At 44.2% G+C, this 16,514-nt stretch overlaps 6 protein-coding genes across 6 annotated transcripts; 3 read left to right on the forward strand and 3 right to left on the reverse strand.

The window, feature by feature from the left end:
* Positions 1-480: 480 nt before the first annotated feature.
* On the reverse strand, positions 481-3,080 carry BHQ10_008362 (uncharacterized protein; the record flags this gene model as incomplete). Its single annotated transcript, XM_040881159.1, has 5 exons — positions 481-605; positions 672-1,461; positions 1,521-2,279; positions 2,335-2,453; positions 2,525-3,080. The coding sequence occupies 5 exons, from the start codon at positions 3,078-3,080 to the stop codon at positions 481-483; spliced, it is 2,349 nt and encodes a 782-aa protein (XP_040736864.1).
* Positions 3,081-3,888: 808 nt separating this feature from the next.
* Positions 3,889-5,620, reverse strand: BHQ10_008363 (uncharacterized protein; the record flags this gene model as incomplete). The annotated part of the gene is made up of 4 exons (XM_040881160.1): positions 3,889-4,262; positions 4,326-4,384; positions 4,435-4,519; positions 4,609-5,620. 4 exons carry the CDS (start codon positions 5,618-5,620, stop codon positions 3,889-3,891), a joined length of 1,530 nt encoding a protein of 509 aa, XP_040736865.1.
* Positions 5,621-6,535: 915 nt separating this feature from the next.
* On the forward strand, positions 6,536-7,465 carry BHQ10_008364 (uncharacterized protein; the record flags this gene model as incomplete). The annotated part of the gene is made up of 1 exon (XM_040881161.1): positions 6,536-7,465. The coding sequence occupies one exon, from the start codon at positions 6,536-6,538 to the stop codon at positions 7,463-7,465; it is 930 nt and encodes a 309-aa protein (XP_040736866.1).
* A 184-nt stretch (positions 7,466-7,649) lies between these two features.
* On the reverse strand, positions 7,650-10,608 carry BHQ10_008365 (uncharacterized protein; the record flags this gene model as incomplete). The annotated part of the gene is made up of 2 exons (XM_040881162.1): positions 7,650-9,350; positions 9,418-10,608. 2 exons carry the CDS (start codon positions 10,606-10,608, stop codon positions 7,650-7,652), a joined length of 2,892 nt encoding a protein of 963 aa, XP_040736867.1.
* A 1,049-nt stretch (positions 10,609-11,657) lies between these two features.
* On the forward strand, positions 11,658-13,454 carry BHQ10_008366 (uncharacterized protein; the record flags this gene model as incomplete). Its single annotated transcript, XM_040881163.1, has 5 exons — positions 11,658-11,729; positions 11,791-12,276; positions 12,347-12,964; positions 13,044-13,213; positions 13,289-13,454. The coding sequence occupies 5 exons, from the start codon at positions 11,658-11,660 to the stop codon at positions 13,452-13,454; spliced, it is 1,512 nt and encodes a 503-aa protein (XP_040736868.1).
* A 1,112-nt stretch (positions 13,455-14,566) lies between these two features.
* On the forward strand, positions 14,567-16,389 carry BHQ10_008367 (uncharacterized protein; the record flags this gene model as incomplete). Its single annotated transcript, XM_040881164.1, has 4 exons — positions 14,567-14,758; positions 14,833-15,105; positions 15,159-16,149; positions 16,208-16,389. The coding sequence occupies 4 exons, from the start codon at positions 14,567-14,569 to the stop codon at positions 16,387-16,389; spliced, it is 1,638 nt and encodes a 545-aa protein (XP_040736869.1).
* Positions 16,390-16,514: the final 125 nt, after the last annotated feature.

The following is a 16,514-nucleotide window of genomic DNA, read 5'->3' on the forward strand; positions in this document are numbered from 1 at the left end:
CGGCTATGCATAGCCAGTGAGGTTGTTTCATTCTACCAACAACTGGATGTAGATACGCACGGTCAATCAAGTATGTACAACAGAGACGATGTAGTGTAGATACGCCCCAAAATTTCTTCTAAAAAAATGGGACGCCGCCAATTATGAACGCCCTATGACTACTGAGCTTCTTATGTCAGCCTTGCTCCATTGTGTCCGTTCAAGTATCTGACCCTGCATTGCGCCTTTACTAGATGATGAAGAACGCATTAAATAATAGTACTTATTGAAATTCAAAGCGGGGAACTGCTTGAAACTTTCCAATTGCGCCTTTTCTAAAGAGTATATCTCCCATATGAGGCAATTGCTTGGTATGTATGATGTGTATATAATCTGCTAAAAACATACTGAAGATTCCAAAATTAAATATGAAATTTCCAGTATTAATTTGGGTCAATCAGTGACAGAAATTAATGTTCAATAGTCAACAAGAACACAATTCTATGACATTCTTTTCCCCCAAGCCGCGTAATATGCCTTGTTTGCGCCGGTGCTGTTTGCCTCCTCTACGATTAGGGGTCTTAGCTCCTCAAGTTTTGTCGGAGTCACTGGCCAGTCTTTTAGACCTGTAAATTTTATTAGAAACTGTCCGGTGGATGTAGATAGTAAGGGACAGGAATTACACGACGAACCTTCTAGTTTAGGTTTCAATGTGTCGACCATCTTCATCAAATTGTAGACGCCATCTTTGCTAAGCTCTTCGGTCTCGGCGCCCTTGCCTAATTTTGCAACAACTTCTTTACTGTCAATGTGCGACAACCTACCGGAGTTCTCGAGTAGTGGTTTGATTCTCAATCCGGCACTTGTATCCTGACCTTTGCTTTCGAGCATATGGGCCATAGATTTGAAAAGAATCGTACTGGGTTTGTCGTTGGCAAGAATCTTACCCGATGACAATGTACTATCCACTAGTTGAATCCATCCACCGGGCTTCAAGAGGCCGATCAGCCTGTCAATAGCGATACGTGCCTCTTCGGGATCTTTTAGTCCAGCAACACAGAATCGCATATGCACTAGATCAAACGAGTTCTGCCAGGAGGCTGGCCATGAGTCTTTATACGAGTGGATAGAGAGTGTCATGTTTTTGGGCTTTGCGAAAGAGTCCGATGGAAATGAGCCGATGTCTGTGCCAATGAGTGTAGATGAAGGATCGAGTTCTTTTGACAAGTCATATAGCCAATAGCCGTCAGCGGTTCCACAATCAAGTACTCGAAGCATCGGTTGTTTAAAGTCGATCGGGGCGAATACAAGTCCGCCGAGCGCTGATTTTGATACATTATGCTGTGCACGGAGACGGGATGCGGCAGCTACAGTTCGATCACCAGGATAAATATCATTAGAAACAGCTAAATCGCTTGAATCAGAGCGTCGAGAAAGTTGAACAGGAACTACGAATCGCTTCGGTGTGCCGGCAAGTTCGAGCTTTAAACATATAATTTCTTAGCTCGTCATATCAAACGTATGGGTGTGGATTTACATACCTTAAATTGACCCATGACTGATGCAACGACCTTAAAAAGCTCTAAGTGCGTGAAACTCTTTCCAATGCAAGCTCTTGATCCTTGGCTAAATGTCAAATCTGCCTTGTCCATATAGGTTCGGCGAGCCTTGAAATCATCTTCACTCTCCCCTTCTGCTCTCATCCAACGTTCGGGCCTGAAGACGTGAGGCTCTTCACCAAAGGCTGAACAAACACGAATAGACGGACTGCTCATGGCGAGATCGTAGCCTCCTGGAATAAAGCGTCCATCATGGAGAGTGGTACCATTGGGTCCTACTTTGCGTTCAATGGCAATGTCTCCTCCATGATGTAGTCGGTATCCTTCACGGATGACTCCTTCGAGGTATGGCATGTTGACAGTATCTTCCAGAGAAACTGGAAACTCCTTGGTATTACTCATGACCTCCTCGTAAAGACGATCTTGCTCTCGTGGATGTTGTGCTAGCCAAGACAAAACGCAGTCAAGCACGCGTGATGGGCTAAGAGATCCAGCCAAGGAGTTGGTGGCACAATACAGACGAATTTGAGTATCGTCAACTACCTCCGGGTACCTAGATTTTGCATCTACAAAATGCTGCAAGAGCGTTCGTTTGGGGACCTCATCAGGTGTGGGCTTTTCGACCTCTTGTCGAATACGCTGAACTGCGAAACGAAAGAATGGGGATTCTTTGTGCTTCTTGAATGCCACGACGATAGGGTTTGTGCGTATAACGTAATCTAGGGCCGGCCATTGGGTAAGCTATCAACTGTAAGCTCATGTTATGGTTGTGCTTGGCTTGATTTGGAGATCATACCACTCGCACATAGGCGACGTGTTTCACTTGATTCGCAATCAGATCATACATATCTCTAGCATTATCGAGAAAGCCTAATGGAGCACCGAAAGTAATGTTCATGATTGTATCGTATGCAACTATTTCAAAACTCATGTTGTTAGTGGAAATTGAATGTTGTCGCTATTTTCCTATCAGCACAAAAACTCACAAAAGTGGCACCATTCAGTAACATTAATGACGGTTTTGCTTTGAACCTTTTCATCGAATATGCTGGTCAACTTGTTGATCATGTCATCAATTGCAGGCTCGTAAAGCTTCAGACTAGACAGCGAATATGCGCCCTGAATCGGGCGACGGTACGAGGCATGTTTTTGCTCATTCCGAATGCCCACAATGGATGTAGGCTTTCCGGGTTGCATAAAGGCATTGACTGAGTCGGTCTTTTCGAGTCTATCTTTGAATCCTAGAACAACTGGAATACCCGCGGGATCATTGATAAAGACGGTTTGCGGTCCCACGCGAACCACATCTCCATACTTTTTGTGAATGACCTCGTGGTATGTAATACCTCCTGGACGCTCACTGTATACCCAAGCCAAATAACACCGCCATGCATTGGTGTATCTAGCTATCCATGGACCTGGGATATCACTTAGCGCGCGGTGCTTGATCTCGAGATATGCGATTCGAGCGATAATGGTGAAAACAAGAGCCAACAGGGTGCCTTGAAGTAAGGAAGGCTGGGGAATGTAATCTGCGATCATCTTGTTCGTGGTGTTGTGGGGGTCAGAGACATAATTTGCAGTCTTACTTAGCTACAAAATTCATCTCAGTTGGAGATGATATAGAGAGTTACACCTAAATGAAAGCTCTTGTTAGTGCTTTGATGACTAAGTGAAAAAACTATTTGAATAAAAACAGTCTAAGCTACTTGATCGCGTTACTCAAGTTCTTACAGGCCGTACATTACTTGTTAATCTTACAATCATCGTACGTTACTGCATTAGTCCTCTTGTCATTCAGGTCGGTATCGCAATATCATGTCCGACAGCGGAGGCAACACGACGATAAGCTCTTATTTACCCCTCATTCGCTATTTTTGCGGAGGCTGACAGGCATCGGATAATCGTATATCAGCCAAAATATAGTCGGTAGAGATAGCGGGCTGTATCTTTCCAGAATACGTTTATTACATGGCATGAATATACCTGTACTCACTGTGTAATGCTTTACTTAGTACGCTGTGTCGTACCTGGTAATAGTGGCTGTATTATTAAAGTCGGATTGGCAGATGAATTTCTAGTACCTTTCACTGCTCGTCGATCTGATGACCTTTTTTTCCCATAAGTCAACACAACCACCCTACTAGCATCTGAATATTGAGCTACGTAGTCATCCCGGATTTATACTATCTGCTGTGAATGTATCCCGAGAGCTTCAATTGTTCATATGTTTCGACCCCCCTTTGATCAATTCAGCCTCGTTCTTTGCAAAGTGCTAATTCAACTGTATATTTGCAAACCGAGAAATAGATTACATTCATTGATTATCGAATATTTCACATGTCACTATCTAATTGTAGAGGTAATAGTATAGCGTGCCAGAAACAGCAACAGCTATTGCAACGTGGAGACCTTTTCTTGTGATACTTGATAATGTCCGCCGTTGGTCTTGAATACTCTCTCCACGTTTAAAGTTTGCTTTGAGCTTTAGGCTCTTTGGAGTTTTCGTTGCAGTGAATGGAGGATAGCGGAATGTCAAAGCCCGTTCCAGCCAACTTGGAGAGTTCATAACCGTCCGTAAATGGGTGAAACTGTTAAATCCGTAGCGACCGTGATAGTATCCAAAGCCACTGGATCCAACACCCCCGAAAGGTGCACCAGAGAACCCAGCGTGTAGAATCACGTCATTGACAGTAACACCGCCACTGTTCGTGTTATCGAGAACTATTTTCCCCGAGTTAGTAGTCAAATATGGATTGATCCGTTTGGTCCGATAAAGCAACTTACTCTCGTGGATTTCTCGTCTATCTTTGCTGAAAATATACATAGCCAAGGGGTGGCCCTTTCTATTATGTCGTTATTGGTGATTATGTTCAAACATATTCGGGGGACTTACTGTTTAGTTGCGGTATAGGCACTACGGAAATCGGCTTTTATGACTGGGCAGATTGGTCCAAAGATCTCATCTTTCAGCAGGACATCTATTAGATCGTTAGTTCAACAATATGTACGAGAAGAATTGGATTTAATTCATGAAATAGCCATTGTAATAATGAGTAGGAGCTATTACCATTCATATCGAGACCAAATACCACAGTTGGCTCCATTCTGCGTGTTTCAAGGTCTCCGCTACCACCACACAAAATGCTGCCTCCAGTATTGCGAATGAGAGATGACAAACGGTGAAAATGACTCTGGTTCACGATTGCAGTGTCAATAGTCGATTGGCCGTTCAAGAAAGTTTGAATCCAATATTGGAGACGCTCTGTGAACTTGTCATACACGGACGGATCAACAAACACATGATTAACTGATAGACATATTTGACCAGCATTGAGAAATTTGGAAAATGCTACACACTTTGCAGCCCGATCAATGTCTGCTGATTTGCAAATGATAGCCGGGCATTGTCCACCCAGCTCTAATGTCACTGGAGTCAGATGCTTCGCAGCCGCAGCACTCACAATGCGACCAACAGTTGCGGATCCTGTGAAGAAGATATGATTGAACTGGAGCTCGAGCAACGAAGTTGTTTCCGCTACACCACCACAGACAACACCAATGGCGCTTTGATCGAGATATTTTGGAATAAGTCGCTTGAGTAGAGCTTGGCTGCTTGGAATAAGCTCCGAAGGCTTGATAATTGCGCAGCAMCCAGCCGTTATTGCTGCGATGAGCGGCTGAAGAACGAGTAATAACGGGAAATTCCAAGCACCGATGATAAGGACAACACCCAGGGGCTCTTTCCGTATTCGTGCTAAACGTAGCTGTTTTGCTAAAAAAGTGTCTCCCAAGCGCTCGTCCGCTGCCCACTTATCGACATGCTCAAGGTGGTACAAAATGTCCTTTCGGGCTCCAGCAAAGTCGGTGATCATTGACTCAATATTTGACCGGTTTAGATCTTCTTTCATGGCAGCCATAAATTCTTGCTCGTTGTCTTCGAGCATCCACCATAGTTGTTTGAGCTGCCATTTTCGCCAAGCTAGATCCTTTGTCTTTCCAGACTGAAATGTCGTGACAAGGCTGCTGTGAAGGTCCTGAATCTCCTCAGCAGTGTCATACTGGACTTTAGCAATGAACATGTTGATTGAGACGCTCTCTTCTCACGGTTCAATCATGGGAATCAGCTCGAGATTTCAATTTTGGCTGAAGCATGCTTCGAACCTACCATGCATTCATGTTGTTCTTTCCGGTAACGGATGGGAACCGTCCACGCTACGTTTCAGTACTGTATCGCTAAATTAACGCTGGAATACAATGTGGAGATTTACAATACAGACCCATAGTGTAATCAATTGCGTAAACTCAAAATACAATACTGAATTACCGCTAATGCACGGCATGAATAAGCATATTTATCCGTTCAGTATTCCCCAGATGTGGGGGAAACATAATCTATATTTATTGTAAAGTTTCAATGTCTGTAACTTCAACCTTAATCCACCAGGAAACTTTCCGTTGTGGTCTAATTTTATATCCCGATCTTCCCATTGGATGACATGCACTGATGTTCCTTGATTGCTTTTTCAGCTCACTGCTCGTTTAGTCAAGCTTTCTGCAGAATCTGCAACAAATAAGGCTATATGCATCGTACCCCTCACTAGTCAACCCCTCACAACGTGTATTATATCCTCCCAAAGTCTAAATTACGTAGCTAGCTCGTATAATCATTCATTCGTATAAGTGAAGAACGTCAAGTTCACATCGAGACCAGATGAGACAGCGCCGCCGTGGAGTCTTCCGTCGTCCAAATTTGCGGCATTAATTCTTGCTACCGAACGTTGAGTAGCTGGATTACGCCCATCATGGCTTTTTCTCATGTAACCCTTGAATGTAACTTTGTGTTTGTCGACGCTTAGTTCCCAGCATTCATCCCACTTCTTAGTTCAGTTTTTGGTTCCCGAGGGTAAGAATATAGTAGTTTGGGTTCCCCGCGTACGATAGGTTAGAGTCTACGTTATTACATTCCAAAACCAGCTCCAGTCAAAGTGAACAGCATGTCTGATGACACCTTTCCCACGGCTGCTCCCGGGACAGTACCTTCTTCGCGGTTTCTTTCCGTGGGCGGAGTAGTCAATTTCCGTGAACTGGGCGGTTACCCTTGCAGTGCTCTCCCTCCTGCCTCAAACGGCTCACCGGACAACGCGTCGGATTCGACACCTCGGGGTAGCCACTCGTGCATCCGGCCTGGATTTCTCTTTCGATCGGCTCAGCCGTCCCAGGTTACCCCAGCCGGTATCGAGACACTAGTACACGAACTTCGCATCCGGGCGATTTTTGACTTTCGCTCACAGACCGAAATTCAGCTTGTCACCACTCGCTATCCTGATTCGCTACTCGAGATACCTGGTACGACTCGCTATTCCGTGCCGGTCTTCTCGGAGGGTGATTATTCCCCGGCGTCATTAGTCAAGAAGTACGGAGTGTCCTCCGATACTGCCGTGGATTCCATTTCCTCCACAAACGCCAAGCCTACAGGATTCGTCCACGCGTATGAGGCCATCGCACGCAGTGCTGCAGGAAACGGTAGTTTTCGTAAGATAACGGACCACATAATACAACATCCGGACCGGCCAATCCTATTTCACTGCACACTGGGAAAAGACCGAACCGGTGTATTTGCAGCATTGCTATTGAGTCTTTGCGGGGTACCAAACGAGACTATAGTTGAAGACTATGCTATGACTACTGAGGGCTTCGGGGCCTGGCGAGAACACCTAGTCCAACGCTTGTTGCAAAGAAAGGATGCAGCTACACGTGAAGAGGCAGAATCCATTATTGCCAGCCACCCGGAGACTATGAAGGCTTTTCTTGAAGATGTGGTAGCGGCGAAGTTTGGGAGTGCTCGAAATTATTTTGTCCAGCAATGTGGATTAACGCAAGCAGACGTTGATAAATTAATTCATACATTGGTCTTTACGAATTGACCAAGGAGCAATGAACGGGTACATCTGGATCAAGTTGATAGACAGTTTTCAATAGAAAGTTGCATTTTATATACGTATATGTGGTATATATAAACCTAAACCCCAATAAAAGTACGTCCGGTGTCCATAAAAACAAATCTAGCCTTAGGTAAATGATCGCGATTGACTCTATAGCGTAGTTTCATCAAAGCTCAAGGGACATTCGAGCGAGTATCTTTCGAATGCCAATGTTCTCTTCTAATCCTTGCTTCTCCAAGCCCTGAATAGTTTCGATTGCCTCCGTCTTCAACTTCTTGACAACGCCACGAGTATAGTCAAATGAGTTTGTGCTTTCCAAATATGAAAGAGCATATCGTTTAATGTCATCTTCACGTGGCTTTTGCTTCAATATGTTAATCAGCTGTCGGTTGCCTGGGTTGGCTCGGATGCTGTGGATAATAGGAAACGAAAATTTGCCCTCTGTCAAATCCTCACACAGCCCTTTGTTGTCGGTATAGGCTGTAGACTTCAGATTTAAGTAATCGTCACAAATCTGAAAGATAATCCCAAGCAATCGGACAAGTGGTATAAAGTCGACTTGCACAGTGGCCTCGGCTTGCATCAATTGGATAGCAAGGCAAAATAGACCTCCGGTTTTGTTTGCGACCATGTCCAGATACTGCTCTTCGGTGGGGCACATGAGCGAATCACGCCAGAAAAGCTCCATGCCTTGACCACGGTGAAGATCAATCAAAGAATCAACATAGATGCTAATAGCTTTCGGGTTTTGTAACTTCTGAACCTCCCTAAGAGCTAGGAAATATACATAGTTTCCCGAGTTCATTGCTTGCGCTGTGCCAAAGATGCTGTGTGCTACAGGCTGCCCGCGGCGGAGTATGGATTGATCCTGTATATCATCGATCAAGAGCGAGGCTGTGTGCAACATCGAAATCACCTTGATTATAACATTCAAGCTCTCTGTTGGAACTTTGAGCCAAGTGTTGAATGATTGAATGAGTCGTGAACGCATGTTCTTGCCTGGCAGGCTTTCCAGGTAGTCAAATGGACCGAGAAGAATTTGTTCTTCATCCGCTGTCCAATCACTGCGCTGATAGTAACTGTCTGAGTGATCTCTGTGAATGGACATAGAATCCCCCTTAGAAATCCCATTCGATAGGGAACCTTCGTGATTTGTACCATTGGCCTGGTGGACATTTGTTGCAGTAACTGCAGTTGGTTCTTTTACCTTGTCATTTGTATCTTGAGGTGAGTATGAATGACCGTTTGTGCCGTTCACACCATTCTTTTGTTCATTTACATGCGTGCCATTGATACCATTTGTCTCGTGGTTACCATTGGTACCATTGGTACCATTGGTATTGTTGACTTCCGCCTTGCCAGTTATTCCATTAGCTTGCTCGATTGGATTTGTGGAAATATCATTGGTGGCCCGGAGGGCTTCTGCTTTCTCCGCCAGAAGGTCAGCTGCCCGTTTCAGAGCAGCCAAAATGTATGCCTGTGAAAGAACTTCTGATTTGTATGTGACTTTCTCGACCCAAAGCCATTCTGAATCAGACCGCGTACTTTGTTCCGCGAGGAATGAGCAGCCCTTCTCAATGGCGGTCTTGATATCATTTCGCAATGACTCTGTCACTTCATCCAGGTAGAAGGCATAAGTGAGAATCAACACTGCGTAGGCAGTCTCTTCTTTCGAAGCCCGTGTTCCCCAAGAGCCTCCTGGTTTTTGGTCTTTAACAACAGTGGAAGCTATTCTGAGTAGTAGACTAATTAAGTCTCTGCTCATGGAACCATCACTCAATGTTGATATTTTGAATGTCTTTTGAAGTGTGGCCAAACGCGTGACAGCTTGTGTCATCAACATCCAAGAATAGTATGGTGATAGATTCTGTATCCAAGAGTTAGCTATATAGAGCAACAAGTATCGAAACACAGTACTCCATTATTGAACATACCCATTTATCTTGAACATCCAATTCCGAATCTGTGAATTGCTTGTATAGAAATCTTACAGCCTTTTCGATTTGGGCGTTATAAAGCGATGGCTCTTGACTATATAGCAAGGCAAGAAGGACATTGCAATTAGCCGAGAAACTGGGGTTGCGCTCCTGAGAGTAGGTCTTGAAGTGGTGTTCTTCTTCAAATTCCTTCAACATCCCGTCGACCGTGACTGGTTGATTCAAAAGATTTAGCACCAAGATTGTGGTAGCGGTATCATCTGCATCGGCGCCGACAAAAGGAGTAAAGCCGAGAATTCCTTTTTCGGCAACATATGCATCATGTAGGTATGATCTAATCTTTTCGATAAAAGGTGCAGAACTAAGATCATATCCCACCTTGAGCAGAGTTGATAGAGGCCAAACACTTTCGAAGATCGTGGAAGGAAAGGCGCTAGGGACGCCTCCGGATCCTTTTCCAGATGCATGATAAATAACGTGGCGGAGGTAATCCTCACACTCGATATCCCATTGCGTTGCATGCATCATGTATGCGGCTGTGGATGACGGAGATGCCATGAAAGAACCGTTGACTTTGTGGTGACCAACTTTATCAAACTCAATAGCTCCTACGAACGCTTCGAGAGAGTGCAAAGCTGTCACTTTGATTGGAAGGTAGAGATATTGCGCTTTGAACTTTGATAACTTTTGTTTCTCGATATCAAGCAGACGCTGTCTTCCGGGAAATTCAAAAGCGATGCCTTCTTCTTCTAGGTACCTGATTAATGCCGGAACCAGGATCTCGAACCCCACGTGAAGTGTAGTGTCAACATTCCACTCATTTAAAAGTCTTTGTAAGGCATCTTGGGCTTTGCCAATGCGAGTTGATAGGTCCTCTTCGGTCAAAGATGTAATTTGATAGGGATTTGAGAGATGTCTCTTCAATGATAATAATGAGGCTGAGGTGTTTAGGATGGCGTCAATTTCAGACGCATACATCGCCCAACCACCGTCTTCGAGCTGGTGAGAAAGAATGTACTCGAAACATTCCGGAAAGAGCCATAGTTTTTGATCATCGATCGTCTTGCTAATCATAGAAACCCATGCGGTATCATAGATGGCAGGGCTCATGAACCCAAAACCACGGGGATCTTCAACTTTCTCCCCCAAATGCCGCACCAAAGACACTGCTGATTCTTGTAAATCCATTGGGCTTATAATTGGTAGCCGAAAATAAAAAGAAATGTCACGATATTTCTCTTTGACAAACGAATGTCTATGTTGGGTCGGAATCACCGTCGTCCAAACCCGAGTTACATAGCTTTCGTCAGAGAAAATAGTTACAATTAATCAAAGACGCCCCAGAGAATCCTACCTGATCCATTTTTGTCTCTCCCTACGTAAGTCTCCTACATCTTCCATACAGGCCCTGGAGTAATCCACTCCGATAGTCGCCATATCTGTTATCGAAATACAAAAGAGATCAATTACACTAGTTGTATTAGCCCATGACTCGAAACCCGCACACTAAAGCATAGTATATCCGGCGTGGATTCCCACCAAACTATTATTTACTTGCTATTATTATATATACACACCGAGTGAAATGAGTCTGCCACCTGAAGTCATCATCATGTTGCAGCGAGAGCGAGAGGGGAGGTCAATCCACATGGCCCCAAGGCCAATCCCCCGCCGTCTTTCTTATCCACAAATACGTAAACCGGAGATACATGGGGGCCATATTGGTATATACGCCATATATTACACTAGTCAATTATTACATGTATGTAATATCCACTCATGCGTCTCATAGCAAATCTGGAAATCGATGAGATATATCTGCGAGCTGTTAGGTTGTCTTATCAGAGTAGTTGTTTCAGCTGGAACATGTTTATCATAACAGTTTCGCAACCATGAGCTTCAATTACCCCGCTCAAGAAGCTTCAAAACTTGGTCACATGTGAATTCTTCAGTATCATATTTTCGTCTCAGATTTGTAATTATTCCATGTCTTAGATACATACAGATGGATTAGTTGAATACCGTATTTGTTGTTTGAGACCAAAAAGACCCCTCTTTACCTCGAACTTGACCCGCTATCGGAAATTCTAGAGGAATGGTCAAACTAGGATATCCCAGGAGTAACTTTCAATAAAGGTTGTATCGGCCTAGAGTATACAAAGATTGAGTCTTTTGGCAAAGTCCAACTCTTCGTCGTTAACTCGCCATCCTATCCTTTATCATCATTTTGTTGTCATATGAACATGGCTCCGAGAATAAGTCTATCTACTCTGTCTATAGGGCAGGCAGCAGCCTTACTGTCTGGAGGTGTAAGTGAAATCTCAATGCCACGCTCGACTGGGTTATTGTTCGTCATTAATGTGAGTACAGCTCCTCGCGTACGTGGTTGGTGTTGTGATATACAGAGTCTACTTCCACCCATTATCAAAGTACCCCGGTCCCAAACTCGCAGCCGCCACTCGTTTATGGTGGATGAAACAGCAGCTGAGCGGACGTTTCCCATTTATTGTTCACGAGCTGCATCTTAAATATGGCGAGATCGTACGGATAGCTCCCACTGAGCTCTCTTTCACCGGCGCTGACGCCTGGAAAGAGATTTATGGATTCCGCAACGGTTTGCCTGAGAACCGCAAAGACCCTGGTGAAAATACGGACGCGGATAAAACGCATCCCACAATCATCAATGCGGATCGTAGGACGCATGGGAGTTTGAGAAAGTTGCTGTCCAATGCATTCTCCGATAAGGTTCTTAAGGGACAGGAGCCAGTGTTGTTGCACTACATTGATCTTCTAGTCAGTCGCTTGCATGAGGTAGCAGACAAGGATGAGCCCGTGGATATTGTTCGATGGTTCAATGTAAGCATCCTTATCTTAGCAGAGGTTCTCCGATTCTTCTTAGATATCAACACTGATCATGGATTTCTAGTATGTGACTTTCGATATTATCGGCCATCTCGCGTTTTACGAACCTTTTGACTGTCTCAAGAACGATGACTACCACCCTTGGATGTCCATGATCTTCAATGCGATCGTTTATGTTCATTACATTCGCACATTGCAACGTTTCATTGACGTTCGATCGATCATCTTAGCTATCATGCCTAAGAGGATCGTCGAACGTCGTAAATGGCACATTGGTCTCGTCGAAGAGAAGGTCAAGCGACGCAAGACTAGTCACCCAGACTACATCGACTTCATGAGCCACTTGCTTCAAGCTGAGGAAAAGGGTGACCTCACAATGCCGGATTTGGTCGCAAACGCCAACCTTATGGTTATCGCTGGTAGCGAAACCACTGCCACGATTTTGTCGGGTACAATCTACTACTTATGCACCCACCCACGTGTGATGCAAAAACTTATCGATGAGGTTCGTACATCGTTCGACTCAAGCGATGAGATCAACATTGCTCGTATCAGCCAACTCAAATATATCAATGCTGTCATTGACGAGTCGTTCCGCTTGTATCCTCCCGCTGCAGGCAGTCATCCTCGTATCACCCCACCAGAGGGTGCTAACATTCTCGGCGAGTGGCTTCCTGGTAACGTAAGTAACCTGTACTTGCATTTCTCAACAACAGTAAATTTGATTGAAAAAAAGTACATTTACTGACACTTATGTGTAGACATCCATGGGCATGGCACAGTATGCTGTCTTCCGCTCTCCATATAACTTCAAGGATCCAGAAATCTACCTACCTGAGCGGTGGTTGGATGATGAAGGACCATACAAAAACGATCGCCGTGAGGCTTTGCAGCCATTTTCTTTCGGTCCACGAAACTGCATTGGTCGAAAGTGCGTATACATTTCCTATGTCTTCTACTTCTCAAGCCACTGGTAACAGCATGCTGACGCTTTCTGTTTCTACAGCTTGGCCAACATCGAAATGAGACTCATTCTTGCTAAGATGCTGTGGCATTTTGACTTCACATTAACTCCCGAGTGCGCGAATTGGCCCAAGGATCAATATATTTACACATCGTGGGAGAAGATTCCACTCAAGGTTCACATCACCACCAGAGCTTCAAAGGCCTGAAAATTTAAGTGACATGCTGAACATGGTCGCGAACAAATTTGGTGAATGATTATACGGTATTAGTACCCATTCGTCGTTACGTCGGCGCATTCAGGATTCGAATTTGTCTTTTCCGTCGTCCCTTTCTGTGCGCCTGGTAAATGTATCAGCCATACCTCACCTCTACGCATTTTTACATACTTTGACCTACTTCTATGACAAGGTGGAAATATGTAGTTATTTCTATTTGATAGTTCAGTACTAGCTTTTACACGTAGATAAGAATTTCAACTTATTCCTTGGCCCAATCACGCCAGCTACTTCGTAAGCACTCTAATATCTGCAAACATGAGGTTATTTTCACTCCACTATGACTGAAACTATCTAAGTCACAAACATAATATGTTTTGACTATGTATATAATTGATTCTAGGCACCAAAACTCAGTAATCAATTAGAGTTGAAGTAGATCCGCAAGCTCTAATTAGGAAGGAGATTTCGAGTTTGTACGAAGATAGCCGCTCAGCTTGGCACGTCATCGAACCTCATTACTCCAATATCTTCGCAATAATTCGCCGACCTCGAATCACTCCCTAAGCTTGGCATTCAGCCACTTTTATCGAGTCAGGACACTTTCCAGCACGTATCATAGAAACCCTGTCTTGTATGTACGATAAGGTTTTACAAGGGTTTTCTTCATCTTCTGCAGGTTTGCCACGTCACTGCAGAAAGGCGAAATCCGTTTTTGACGCGATGTAACACTCCACAAGGGGGAATAATAACAAGGAACGGCTTAAGCGTCTCGATTGAGGATGGGCGTTAAATTTAGGTTTTACGATTCGAGATCTGTTTGTTGGCTGTGTATTGTATTACGGTAATTTGGTCTTGTAATGCGGACGGCGTATTGAAATCGTATCCATGTATTGTTACAAGCTTACAATACGGTCTCAAATTACAAGAAGTGGGATGAGGGGAGAACTATTCTTAGCAAGACATTCCGGGCACGTGAAGATTGTGCGCGACCAGAGAATGATTTTACAACGGTATGATCTGAAGCAAAATTGAAAGTTTGAAGCATCCCGTTGGGAGAGTGTCAAGATTTTCAAAACGTTGCGGTCATCAACTCACACATCATGTCCACCGCAAAACATGCGGTGGTCAGCTGGGTTTTGCTGAGCATCGTGCTCATTTGGATATTCCCAATGCAAGTCGCATTGAAGATCACTGGGGTCACTATTTTTTCATCAATTATTGTTCTCGGTGTTTATAAAATTTATCTGCGGCCTTTTTATTTCAGTCCACTGCGACATTTACCTGAGCCCAAGGTGTGTGTGGTCCTGTAATGAATAATCCCCTCTTGGAAGCATAAATTGTTGGCTAACATATTATTGTAATTTAGGGAGGCACGCTTCTCAATGGCCATGCAAAATTGGTTCCCAATGAACGATCGGGCATGCCTCTCCAGGAATGGATCAACGAGGTGCCCAATGACGGCCTTATCCGATATCGAATGATGTTCAACAAAGAGGTTGTGTTTATAACGAGTCCGAAGGCATTGTCAGAAGTGCTTGTACAGAAAAATTACGACTTTTCCAAACCATACAAATTGCGACAGGGATTGGGGAGAATACTCGGAATTGGTCTAATTATTGCGGAAGGCGAAGAACATAAAGTATGTATCACATTCACAATCTGAGAATTTAACAACCGTAAAGAAGCTAAAAGATATTGAAGAAACAACGGAAGAATTTGATGCCTGCATTCCTACACAGACACGTCAAGGATCTTTATCCGATTTTCTGGGAGAAATCTGCATTATTAGCGGTCGAGCTCGAGCAGAACATTAAGCGCACCGGACAATACAGCCAAGTCTTTGATGTCGCAGACTGGCTTGCTCGCACGACGCTGGACATATTGGGAGCTGCAGGTCTTGGGAGAGAGTTTGACACACTGCACAACCCAGACAATGAAATTGTTAGGGCATATCGAGGAGTTTTCGAGCAAAAACCGCCAAGGGGTGTTTTGGGTATCCTCTTGTTCCTTGCCAAGCAACAGATCATAAACCTCTTGAAAATCAAACAAAATGATAGTATTGCCGCTGCCACTGAAGTCCTCACGGACGTCTCTCGCCGTTTGATCAAGGATAAAAGGGAAGAGAAGGCAAGAGACGCCAAAGAAAGCATCGATAGATCTGCTCGGAGAGATATTCTTTCTGTTGCTCTCGATTCTGGTAACTTTACAGACAACATGTTGGAAAATCATCTTTTGACATTTCTCGCTGCCGGACATGAAACAACCGCTACATCAATGACATGGGCAATATATGCTTTATGTTTGTACCCACAAGTGCAACAGAGACTCCGTGAAGAAGTGCGCGCAAACCTTCCAATTGGAGCAACTATTGGCACAAACGGGATCTCCGTCACCGCTGAGTTGGTGGACAGTTTACCATACCTTCACGCCGTTTGCAATGAAGTCTTCCGTGTCTATCCACCGGCTGGTCTAACCAGAAGGGTAGCTGCGAAGGATACGTCAATCCTCGGCCAACACATTCCAAAAGGAACGGCGATCGCGATTTCAATGCGTGCGGTCAACATTTCGAAGGAGCTTTGGGGCGACGATGCTTTTGTGTTTGATCCTGAACGATGGATGAAACCAAGTCAGGCAAATAGTGGTGGCGGGGTGACCAACTTTTCGTTCATGACATTTTTACATGGTAAGAGCTTGCACAAATAATTCATGTTTGGTCTGGATAAAACTGACCTACATTCTAGGACCACGTTCATGTATCGGACAAGGTTTTGCTCGTGGAGAGTTCGCATGTCTCCTTGCTGCAATCGTTGGAACATTTGAATTAGAGTTGGAGGATAAAACATCTGAGTTGGTGATTGAGACAGGGCTCACTTCCCGACCCAAAGACGGGTTGAGAGTACGACTACGTCCGATACTTGTGTAATGGCTTTCATATGCGTCCATAGATATACAAGAAATGTGTTCTTGAAAAGTTATTTGAAACTTAAATTTAGAGATATCATTTTTAATGCGACTTCTTCAAGTGCCGATATACTTTGAAGATACTCA

The sequence above is a fragment of the Talaromyces amestolkiae genome (assembly GCF_001896365.1).
Source record: "Talaromyces amestolkiae strain CIB chromosome Unknown scaffold19.1, whole genome shotgun sequence".
Taxonomy (NCBI): Eukaryota; Fungi; Ascomycota; class Eurotiomycetes; order Eurotiales; family Trichocomaceae; genus Talaromyces; species Talaromyces amestolkiae.